General features: G+C 35.4%; 1 protein-coding gene across 4 annotated transcripts in view; it reads right to left on the bottom strand.

The window, feature by feature from the left end:
• Nucleotides 1-9,872: 9,872 nt before the first annotated feature.
• The window catches only part of LOC117177572 (procollagen-lysine,2-oxoglutarate 5-dioxygenase), a 30,014-nt gene continuing 26,995 nt past the window's right edge, over nucleotides 9,873-12,891 (bottom strand). For 3 of the 4 annotated variants that reach the window (XM_033368392.1, XM_033368393.1, XM_033368395.1), the window contains 2 exons: nucleotides 11,599-11,745; nucleotides 9,873-10,402 (listed from right to left, as the gene is read on the bottom strand). In XM_033368392.1, coding sequence (XP_033224283.1) covers nucleotides 10,118-10,402; nucleotides 11,599-11,745 — 432 coding nt within the window. In that variant the 3' untranslated portion in view covers nucleotides 9,873-10,117. Of the gene's footprint in view, nucleotides 10,403-11,411; nucleotides 11,559-11,598; nucleotides 11,746-12,891 lie in introns of all 4 variants that reach the window. The other variant, XM_033368394.1, reaches the window with a different exon arrangement.

Here is a 12,891-nt window from a genome sequence, read left to right as displayed (position 1 = left end):
ATCGTTGGACTCGCTGTATCGACCTAAAAGGAGAGTATGTTGAAAAATAAAACCGACTTTGGCCAAAAAAATGTCTCCGTGTTTCATTTTTCAGGAACTTATTAGACTGCCTAGTATGTATTTTAACGTGTACGATTAACCTTTCTTCTTCATTTCTGTTAAATATTTAATTTAATTTTGCGTCCTTATTAGATAAGCGATTTTTTAAATATTTCTTACCAGGCAGTAAAATCCACTGTACTATAAAAGGTTCATGCGCCCCTGGCGGTTGAAATCTAGAGCGGAACTCTATCGGGTTTGTTTCCCACCAACACCAGCCACAAAACCGACGCAATCTCAGAGTTTTACCGTATTTGTTTTTACTGTGTATCTGGGAAGTTTATTACTAATGCCGGAAAGATAGATGAAGAGATATCTAGGCGTATAAACGAGGACCGAAAAGCTATCAGCAGTGTAGTCAGAGATGGTTTGATCATGTTGAGAGAATGGCTGATGATAGCTTGACAAAGCAAATATATTCAGGTGAAGTGAATGGTAACGTTCCTAGAGGTAGGACATTGAAAGACTGGTGGGAATGTATGAAGGGGCCCTTAAAGCGCAAAATTATAAACAGCCAATGAAAGCACAAGAACTTCTATGAAAAGATGTATGGATACACATAGAGCAAAAGTTGTATGGTGAGATAGGGTATGTAGGGTACTGTTAACATGTAATGTCTGACGAAAAGTTTTTGCGGTTTAATGTTAGTCTAAAATGAAAGATTTTGGATACTTATGGGCCCTCTCTGGTAGCTTAACTTATTGAATGTAACTGGGGTGAAGAGTATGGATCTTCCTATTGGCTTATTGGACAGTTTTAGTGTTTATGTGTTGAATGTAACGTGCAATGATATTGTGATGCTCTCCACTTGGAGCGATTGCTAGATCAGTGATCTGTGTTGAAATGGTTTTGTAGACTGAGCATGTTTGTTTGAATAAGCAACTCACACTACGAACATCTCGTGAATGCGATTGAATACTTCGCATTTTCTGCTTCGCATTCAAATGTATTCAATAACATTGGAACGAATAATTTTTCGCATTCAGGCGTTTTCAAAATCGAAACGTTATATGCGTACTCTCGCATAAATAAGTATTGTGGTTCCGTTTTAATGCGAGTTTTTTGCAAAGCCGATTTCCAGAGATCATCTCGTGAATTCGAAGAAAGAATTTCTAATCTGTCGTTTTTTTCAAGGTACCCTGATCATACAAATTCCTTGATCCCAGTCGTGTTACGAGGCTAGAATCGAATGAGTTACGCTTACCCCGATCGGAATTCGTCTTAATGGTTGAAAATGTTCTTACAGTCAGCCACGTTGCATCGGGCCAACTTCCCAATGCACCAAATTATGCGGTTACATCCCCAGTATCGCGCAGTGCCACCCACAATAGGCCTCTCTTGGGTGGAGGCCATCGTTCAGTTGGGAGTGGAAATAGGACCGAAACGATGGTACGACCAGGCAATGACCCCGTACAAACACAAGAACATCACCTTAAATGGTCGAACCAACTCAAGAGGGACATCTTTACCTGTTGGCAATAAAGCTCACCGGCGCGAAGAAGATACATGCAAAGGCTGCATGTACGTTTGGTTATGATGCACCCGGAATATGCTCATAAAACGCTCTAATATTTAAGAGATCAGGTATCCTTTCTACGCAAAAGGGAACATGAAGCTCTTTATCAAGAAGAAGAGCAAAATCCTCCAGAGAACATACCACTCGTTCCAGCAAAATCGCCGTTGCAGAGAGCCGATAATGCCAACATGAGAAATAGGAGATTAAAAATCCACAAAAGTTTTTCTCAGGATGGACAAATTAGCAGACAATAATACTGCTCTCCCTGAATTGCGCCCTGAAGATTTTTATCTCTGAAATCTGAACTGTGTAGTTTACAAAAAGGCGGTCTCCCTGCTTAGTGAAAATAGCAGTAATGATACTTCAGTACGCCACCAGCAAGATTCGCGAGCATATTGCAGAGCTTCAGTTTAAAATTGAAGCGGCTAGACGACATGCATAAAATGTTCAGTGCGTGATTATCTACATAACATCAAATAAAAAATTCACTCTAAAAGTTAGGGCACTTGCTCGACACTTACAGTAAGCGAATCACACGCTGAACACATGTAAACTGTTGACCATCAAGTAGTAATGCACGCAAAAAATAAGAGCCAAAGAGTGCATTGTAAGGCGAGTAAAGTGGATTCAGGAAAATTCAACATTTTCTACTCAACCTTCTCGTCTTTTCAACAAAATGTCATGTGCCGTTAAAAGTCTGCCTATTCCAGATGAGATTTAAGTCTTCTGGGAACAAGTATATGGAGATACTCATAAGCTAGATGAATACGCTTTATATATCTCACTGTTTTGTAACTTTTGCCAAAGGCAACTATTGCAACGTCCAGAAGAGCAGTGTCAAATAATTACTGCTGATGAAGTGTAGAAAGTTATCGCTAGAACTAAAGACTTTTCAGTGTCAGGGCCAGATAAGATCAAGAACTTTTGTTGGAAGAATTTCACTTCTACGCACCAACATTTAGCTTCTATATGTACTACTTTCTTGAACGAAGAACAACTTATTCCGCAGTGGTTAATGGATGGACGCATAGTACTGATCCTTAAGACGGAAGATTTCTTAAGTCCATAGAATTAACGGTCCATAGCTTGTTTAAACACCAGCTACAAGCTATTCACTGGCATCCTCAAATAGAGGATATTAACGCCTATCGAGCCTAAATGGATTGCAATAGTTGAACAGCGCGAATGCAAGAAAGGACTGGCAGGTTGCAGAGAGAAACTGTTAATAGTATTGCCCAGGATTCTTTCAGGTATCGACGCAATCTGTCTATGGATTGGATTGACTTACCGAAAGGCATTCGATAACATGAAACAGAGTTACTTAGCAAGCTCCTTTAGTACCTGGAGGTGCATTAAAAAGTAGTGAGATGTATGAAAGAGTGTATGCTCTTGTGGCGGGAAAAATTGTTCATGAAATCTTGCAAAAGACAAATGACTTCCAGCTATTTAACATATAAGAGGAGGTTCTTCCCAGGAGACTCTAAGTCCGATCATTTTCTGCATCTTCCTCTTGCCTCTATCTATTGTGCTTCGAGGAAAAAGATCTGGATACCTATGTGGCCCGCCGCACAAAAGAGAATTAAAGGTCAACCATCTTTTATATATGGATTACCTTAAGGGGGCAGCCAGGTTTCAATGACCTTTTTTCAACAACGTTTTTTTGTTATTTATTTTTATTTAACATTTACAACTTTGTAGTATGTCGTAAGGCATGTTATTAACTAACGGAAAAAAATTCATTTTTTATTTTTCATCAATATCCGGCCAATTTATGGGCGATCTGATGACGCTATGTTGAAAAACGGTCGCCATGATTTTTCAACTTTACGTCATCTGAAACACAAAAACTAAAATTTTTCATAAAGAGCTCTCTAAATGGCTATAGCATGAACCTCAATTATGAAAAAATATTAATTCACAAACTGTGAAAGTTTTTTTGATTTTTCGTTTTTTTCTCACTTTTTTTAAAAATTAACTAGATCAAATTGTTAATAAACATTAATGAAGGATCAAGACCGAGGTTTATGCAATAGCCAAGTCTTTCTGAATATTTTCAAACAAATTTTGGCTGGAATCGTGGCGACGACCCCAAAAAAACGCGTTTCGAGATAAACGTGTTTGAAGCTTGAAGTACGAAAAATTGTGCATTCCGACCGCTCGAGGCCTTTGGAAGTAGATCATTTTTCGGCCACTTCTGATATGCTCTGAGGTCAAAAAAGATTTCTATCTTATTTCTAAGGATACATAGGGACTAAAAAAGAAAAAAAAATCGATTTTTTGAAAATTTCAAATCTGGCTACCCCCTTAAACTCTTTGCCTCTTCAAAAGTGGACCTTGAAACCGTTGTGAAGGCAGTAAATATTTACTCTAAAGCAATTGGCATGAGCTTTGGACTGGACAATTGTGCGTACAATCCATTTACACAAAGGAAGACTAGCAAAAACATCATCGCGTAACCATCAGGATCTTCAGCTCATAGGTGGAAATACCATTTAACATTTGGGTAATGGAGAAACATGAATATCGTGAAATTCCGAATTATCTGGGAAGATTAAGATCCAGGCGATCAATATTCTGGTTTGCTGAGCTTATAGTGCCTTCATCAAAGAACGGTTTTAGCTACAACCTCCGCAGTTCTAAAAAGCACAGATTCTCTAATGCGACTTGTACATCAACATAAAGTCGTCAATGTTGCAGCGTTCCTATACCCAGCTGCAGATAGGGCAGGAAAGGAGCTTGGTCTCCCATTTGGTTCCAGCGACATTACGCATGGCCTTGCATCACTAACACATTTGGTGCTGAAAAGTTGTGTACAGGAAGCAGAACAGTCGCTTCTACTAAGAGAACATGCTGACAAGCCCCTTCATAGTAAATTCTATGGCATTATACGTAGAGAAGAGCTATCGATGGATCTGTCCAACATGTTTCTTAAACATACCAACTGCCGAGCGTGCAAGCAAGAACCAGAAACATTTGGACATGTTCCCAGTGGATGCTCAAAAAGCATAAATGCCACGGGTATATAGAGAAACACAATGCGGCTCTAAAACTGTTATATTACTATCTTCGGCACTACTATCGTGTTGGTCTAAGGCCGTCTTACAAAACAGTATCCCAAAGAATATGTGTGCAAAATTTGGTGCCGATTGTTAAAAACTGGATTTTCATAAGTATCATACGTTTCAGGCCACTTGATTTTATATATTTCGAACACTGCCCCCCCCCCCCCACTACATCTTCCTCATAATACTTTTACGACTTGTATGGAAACCCAAAGATTACCATAATTTATTAAACAAAAGCTATTAATAATTAACGATCTGGTAGCCGTAGGAACCATCTCCAATGCCTACTCTACAAGTGCATACATTTTCTAGTCGATCTATGCAATGGTGTGGACGGCATCGAGCCTCAGTAGTAGGTACAAATTTAAATTCTATAGTAGATAGTGTTCTAGATTAAAAGAATTCTTGAAATTTAAATTAGGAAAAACTTTGCTGTATCCAAAATTATATAATATCCCTTAATTCACTGCACAAATTTCATTTTCACTTTTTGTGCTGAATTGAATTGCCAAAGCTTAATTCTAAAATTTGAAAATTTATTTTAAATGTGTATTTTGTTTTATATCCCTATTAATGTAAATAAATGACGAGTCTAAATAGTTCATAATAAGGGAGGTTCAATTAAATTTATATGTATACTTCAACTTTTTCGAATAGCAAACATTAAATGAGCAAGCATATGTGCATGAACTAATAATGAATTACTGTTTATGTAAAGCATTGATGTTTTAAAAAGGGAAAGCCTATTTAAAAAAAGTTTTAATTGGAAAGTAATTTACTCTGTATGAAAACGTGTTCCAAGGATGTTTATTTTAATGAAAAAAAATATAAAATAACACGTTTAAATTTATAATTAAAAAATTAAAATCGCAATAAAATATTGATATTTGAAATGTTCTAGTTTAAATTTTAAATTACTATTTTGATCATAGTATGTGTTCCCATAAAAATACACTTTTGTGTCAGTTCAAGTTGCGTCTAGGAGCAAAAATCCGGATAAATTTCCGACATTTTAAGCCTAGAACCAAACCCGAAAGTTAAAAAACGAGTCCCCGGGGCACTTTTGAAGTTAGAACTTCGAAAGCCAACTTTTCGAGAAAAACGCATCTAAATTTGGTTAGTGTTATAAAGGAACGTGTTAAATTTTTAGTTAAAATATAGGAATTGTCAACTTTCAGTCCATTCCGGGACATAAGTTTAATGCATATAGACAAAGCATAGATTAAAGTATTATTTCCCATAAAACTTCCATAAACGGTCATTTCTATCTTTGTTCACAAAACCGAATGTGTGCGGAAGGACTTGCATTTTAACGCCGACAAGGTATACCTAACATTTTTCGCAGAGGGAAATCTACGGTGGAAATTTTATTTTAACGCTGGCAAAATTGTTATCCGCAAAGATCCCGCCAAGATTCTGTGTGAAATTCTCTTGTCGAGGATTCTCGTTGTAGATCCTGTCGGGATTTCCGCGAAGATTCCCCACAAAGAAATTCGGCAGCATCTGACATATCTCACTGTGCTTTTTCTGTATTTGTAAAGGAACCTGTACAGGATCATTCACAGGTTAGCTTGCATGCAGATTCCTTTGCAGGATTATCTACAGTTTCCTTATACAAATTCCTAAGATTACCTGTACAGGTTCTTTTGCAGAATCGTGAACAAGAACATGTACAGGCATTTTCAGCTGGATCCACGCTTGGTACATCGAGACATTGAAACCAACAATATTGGATCAGATTATAGACTGCTAACGACAGTGACTTGATGGTCTTACTGCTAAACTGCATCAGTAGAAACAAGTTAATACAGCAGGCCACCGGCAGGTGATTACCAGGTGATACTGGTAGGTTGTTCGTGGAAAAACGAACTAGCAATTTAGACGCTGCGCAGTTCCAACTAGAGAAAGCAAGATCAAGCAATAATCTTGAACTGAATCTGACTCACATCCCCGATTCATATGTTTTAGTGGTTTTGAAAAAGTCAAGTAACTGGAAAGCTCCAGATCCGAATATGATGCACAATTTCTGGTACAAGTACCTGATGAGTGTGCATCTTGTGTTGACAAGGTGTTTTCATAATATCATTGAGCATCCAGATATGATGCCAGGTTCTATGCTTAGAGGATGGTCATCAAGTGACTCATCTTCGATAGTTAAGAAAAGTTACCTGTTTCCCAAAAACGGAAGATCGCGTCCTTGCGATTCAGGACAGAGTTGTCAACATCAGAAATTATATCGCAGATACGTGTTACATCAAAATGTGGATGACCGGTGCCAATTATGTGCAGAGATACCAGCGAAGCCATCGAGCCCTAAGCCTATAAGACTCTTAAGAGAATGGATGCCCTTCTATAAATAGATTCTAGTGTCCGTTTTAGAAAACGTATTTTACATCTTTTATTGGGTAATGACTATTAAGACGGATCATTATATTCAAGCATCTATTCATCCAATTGCAATTTCGGCTAGCAGCATTGTACGCGCCATATACACTGAACATTTTAAACGTTTAGAAATCAGTAGGACAATGTCAGCAGATCAGAAGGCGGTTTTATTAAACTCCTGTTTCATTGTAAGAAACTGTCTATACCATCCAGAAGCAAGCGACTAAAAGCCTGTAAAGTAGCAGATTTAATTTAATCTCTAAGAATTCAATTGCTCTAAGAAAGCATCAGCGGTAAAAGACGAACTCGAAATTATACAATGCTCCTAATTTTGTATTTACCATAACATCACGAAAGATTTCAAACATCGTATTAAATTAATTATATAACATCTTCATCTTATCAGGCACTTGAAGATCGTGGCTGATAATGATGAACCGGATTTATCTAAGGACAAGTTTAAAAAATAATAATACTGCGAAATATTAACACTGTAGAATACACAGATAATTAATTGCTATAATGTTATTCTTCAATTTTAGACAATAATTAATTTTATTATTATATTTCAATATCAATTACAACCGAATAGACATAATGATATAACATTCTTGTTTTATGCTTTAAAGTTTTTTATCACTGGCTTATTTTCGACTTGTTTTAAATTAATTTTTATATTCTATACCTCTCAGTGGAATTAAGTTGCGTATAGTTCGGATCCATGCGCTTATGATTTCCGTAACTTTCAGAACTCCGTACGTTCATAAGAATTATCCAAAAATAAACAATATCAAGAATGACAACAAGACAGGTCCCCATTATGATTAGCCTCGGGGTAAATTTTGATTCCCTAATTCACATACGATTAGGATTATGTCCTCACTGGTTCTAACCTTGTTAAGTTCAATGTTTATTTATTTAATAAATGAAAAATTTTATTAAAGAAACGACTCATATACGCCCAAAAATCATTTTATACTTTTTCAATTGCCAATAAATTATGCGGTCCGCTAGGATTGGTATATTGTACAATATTTATACAATTAAACATGTAAGTTATCCTCAGGGTTTTGATGATTTAAAGTATTCACAATTATTGCACAATTTCAATTTTAAGGCATTTGATATTGGCAATTATTTCAAATATTTACCGCAGAAAATTCAGCATTTTTTTTATTTTAGGTCTAAAAAAGTAAACTTCAAAATTTTTAACATTCAAGATTAAAAAGTTTGCAGCTTTATAAATTAAACATCTTTTTTAAACTTTTAACAATTTTCACGTTTTAGCATCGCTTAAATATTAAAAAATTGTTTGCTGTAAACCATTCAGAAATTAAATATTTCTACGTTTAATGATGAAGTTGTAAACAAAATCTGAATAAATATCATGCAAATGTGGATAATCTTTTTCAAATTGCTAAACAATTGTTTCTAATTTTTCTGAACGCTTGAAAAACAAAAACAAATTCTGCCTTTTGAATCAAAAATATTTTTAAAGTAATTTTAGGGGGAAAAATTGAATTAAAATGCTTTTAAAATAGTAAATATAATGAATTTCTTGTTCCTAAATTTGAAACAAATTCATAATCACAAAGAAATTACGGACATATTTAGGGAAATTAAATTTTTTAGTACAATCAATTTCTCCTTCATTAACAATTATACGCTATCTGCCCGGTAATAAGCGTTGAATTCAGAAAAATTGAGAATTTGTATTCCTATGAATACGCGATTTTTCCTCCGTCAAAAAATCCCCCAACGGGAACAGAAAAGTGCAAATCCTATTCCTCTCAATGGACTTAGTAAAATTTAACGAAAGCATTTATTTAACTTATTTTTCATTATTAAATCTTTTTATAACTTATAAATTCGAAAAAGAATAAAATTTTTTTTATTTATATATTAATAATTTGTTTAAACGTATTAAAAAATGCAACAAAGAAATCTATGCAAATGTGTGAATTTAAATAGTTTGAACTCTAGAGAGGCAGAGTTGAATTGGTGAGAATTAAAATTTCAGAATTTACATTCCGCATGAAGGAATTAAAACAACTTATTACACATATTTTGTGAACTTATTAGAAGGAATTAAATAAAATCAAAATATGACCACTTTTAAGGAATAAGAAATATCTCTGTGAGGTGCGTTACCGGTACAATTAGAAGAAATTAAATATACTGAAAACACATTCTCTTTGGGAGAATAGAAAACTGTGTGGCGGTCGCTATTGAAATAGAAGTGAATAAGTTTAGGAGGTATCTTATTCTTATTGTGGCATTTTAGACAGATGGAAAAATCGCACATTCAAAATAATAGAATAATCTTCATTTTTGCGCTGAAATCTGAAAATATTATTTTTTTCTCTATCCCACGCTTATTACCGGGTGCTTTTCAAATAATGCAAAGAATTATTTTTTAATACATATTTATTATATGTTTACATATTTACAAACATTAGGTCACTGCTTTCGATCAAGCAAGTAAAAATATCGCGATTTTATAAAAGTCCTTAAAATGTATTAAATACAAAAATAACTCACTGGTCAAGAAGTTCTAAATTACGTAATACACACATCGGTCATGTGCGTTTATAGATTCATTTCTTCTGATTTTTTCTGAACAATTATCTTATTAACTATAACAGTGGAATACATTAACTTTGTGATTACAATCTCAAGAGCTCAACTGTGTAAAATGATTTAGATTTCTAGAGAGTCCGTGATTAAATTGACGATGATGATATTAAATCCCAGATATCGACTCTTTAAACAATTTTCTATATCAATTATCTAAAAGCATGATTGTGGAATTCTTTTTTTTTTTTTAAATATTTGCATATAACTTACTGTTAATCAATTAATTACCATTACAATTCCAATACTTGGAAACTAAACCTTTTCAAAACTTCTTAATAGGGATTTTTGACTGCTAAAGTATTCATGTTTATAAAAGTTCTAATTTTATCATGATGATTTCCTTTTCTACAGAGTCGACATCCAGAAGTTGATGACGGTCATGTATAGTGCTTTTCTCTCCTACATTAATCTAATTTTAAGGATCAACAAAAGAGATCATGATGTAACGAGTTCCTTTTGTCACTATTAATCCCTCGTGGTAGTGTGTTAATCTCCCAGGGTGCATCAGCATCCATCCTGGTTTCGTATCCGTGACTGCACAGTCATATCTGATGAATCTACATCCGCCCCCCTCATAATCAACCCCAGCTTTGTTCAAAGCGATGTTAATGGTGTAGGTAGAACTATCATGATGTGGCCTCAAGGAAGGTTGCTCATCAGGCCGGTAGCGAACGACGAAGTTCATCAACGACCTTGGAGGCTACAAATTAAAGAAAAGTAATTAATAAGGAAAAAATTCCAAATAAATTAAATTGAAGCGTAGGCCCGCATATCCACCCAATAACCACTTTTTCGAGATCTTAAGAGTTAAAATAAGAGCCGGATTTAGGTCCTATGTCACCTTCAAATAAATTTGCCGCCCTTTATAAATTTTCATTACTAATCCTTTGAATTGTAGAGTTGATCAGCAAAATAAGGACAATACGAGTAAAAACACACATTTTCTGTAATAATACAAACAAATTCTAAGCTGGCGTGCCGTCCATAAAAAATTTGCCTCCCTTTTTCAGTTGGTATTACTGCTTTTTCGATTGTAGAGTTTGCAAGAAAAAAATGAACAATTGTGTGAAAACAGGCGTGTTCTGTAATAATGAAAAAATGCTAAGCCAACGTACCGAACGCGTCCCAAGAAATTTGGCACCGTTCTTTAATTTTCATTGTCAGCTTTATTCGATCGAAAAGTGACAAGCAAAAAAACTGAAAGTAGTAGCAAAAAGACTGAAAATAGACGTGTTCTGTAATAAACACAAATTCCGAGCCACCATGCCGTCCTAAGCCATGACCTTCTTGGCATCTGATGTAAATGCGGCCGTGGTTAGTATCAAATACTATCTCGAAATATCTTTTTGGTTTCGAGGCGTCTGCTAGTCTAGTTTCAATTCTTGAAAAATTAATATGCAATAACAAATGAACAAAGTTATTGTCAGGTCGGAAGCTTAATTACGTAACAAGTATTGGCAAAACTACGTGGAGACTTATGCAAGTGCAAGGTGCGTTTTTCTAAATTACGAATCATCAGCAGCTACATCATCATCTTCTAGAATAGTGTGCAAAAGCTTCTTAAAATAGGAATTCAAATCCTTAAGGATATGCAGTGAAATATTGTTGGTCATCTTAACATCCAAAGGTATAATTAACTTTCATGTCCTTGAGAATTTAATAAATGGAATTATCAAGTAGCCCGACTTCCGAAGAATTTTGAAGCTTACGTAGTCCAAGTATCCGATGAACATTTTCTGCTGCAAGGGGCTGACGTACTCTTTGAGAAATTCTAACCAAGCCTCGTCAAAACCAACTTGGGTCATGTGAATGTCGCGCGTGGGAACAGCCTCATAGCCAGTTTCAAGTCTGGGATCCTAGAAAGGGTTGGATAATTTTAATAAAATGATATCTTACATCGTGATAGTATCCAAGGAACACTAACTCCTGCAGAGGTCTGACATACTCCTTGAGTAAGTAAAGCCACTGCCGCTCGAAGTTTACTTGATTCATGTGAATGTCACGTGTTGGCACGTTTTCGTAGCCATCTCTCAATCTGGAATCCTGTTGAAAAGTTTTATTAAGTACAAATATTCATAATTCAAATGGAGGTCCAAGTTTAGTATTCCTAGCAAAAAAGTCTGCCCATGCGCGGGGACACTCTCATCACGTGCTATGCCCGCGGCCAAGGGCGCACGTCTGTTGGATCTTGCGCTTCGCGCTCGATAATCTTATCGCATGTCAAGATCAATAGTGTGACATCTCCAAGAAAGTCATTTCGAGAAAATTGAGCGCAAAGTTTTTCATTTTTCTCGACGGCATAATTTTCCCTCTAGAACCTCCTTTCTCTCAAACTTTCATTTTTTTGATAGCCTGAGTCAACATCACAAAGTCACGCCAAAATCTATTATGATGATGAGGTCTGCCCAATGTGGAGGACCCCCGAGGAGAACCGACGTGGAGTATTATATGGCCCCTTTCCGCTAGTGCAGTAGTGTAGCAAGCGCTTGCCCCGCGGTCGCTCTTGCACTTAGGATAGTCACTCTTTTCGTGAATTGTACGGCTTGGAATTCTACATCCTGTAGCGGGGCTAACTCAAAAATTGACTTTTTTAAATTGTCACACTATTGATCACACTATTGATTTTTGTTTATATATTATTTTTATAGATATAACAAAATATTCTACAATTCTTCTTTTACATTTTTTTTATTAAAAAGTGATTCATACCCAATTTGTAGATTTGTTCTTTTTTTTATTTTCATGTTATTTTTCACGAATAAAACAAAAACAACGCCTCCTATCAAGAAGTGATTTGAATAATTTGTGGATTTTTTCGGGATCACAATTTTTGTTTATTCGTATTTTTTCTTATCTTGCATAATTGTGGGTCCGGATGCAATAAGGGCACATAAAATTTTTTCGTGCGAAAACGAAGTCCCCTGGAGGCTTTAGAAAAAATTTTCGAATTTTAATTTTCAAAAGATATATATGGATGTAAAATTTGATTGCGCGTCTTTTTTTCTTAAGACAAAAAGTTGTCACTTTTTTAGTTTAAAAATTAAAGCCAAAAAACTTACTTTTTTGAAAAAGTCGATTTTAATCCCTTTTTTCACTTCAACTCGTGCTCTGTACGTCAGTTTTTGGAATTTTTGAATAAGATTTTCAGAAAATATACCTTAGGGTATCCTTCGATTCATAGAGGAACAG

The sequence above is a fragment of the Belonocnema kinseyi genome, chromosome 7 (assembly GCF_010883055.1).
Source record: "Belonocnema kinseyi isolate 2016_QV_RU_SX_M_011 chromosome 7, B_treatae_v1, whole genome shotgun sequence".
Lineage (NCBI taxonomy): Eukaryota > Metazoa > Arthropoda > Insecta > Hymenoptera > Cynipidae > Belonocnema > Belonocnema kinseyi.
This window is presented reverse-complemented; position numbering and strand designations above follow the sequence as displayed.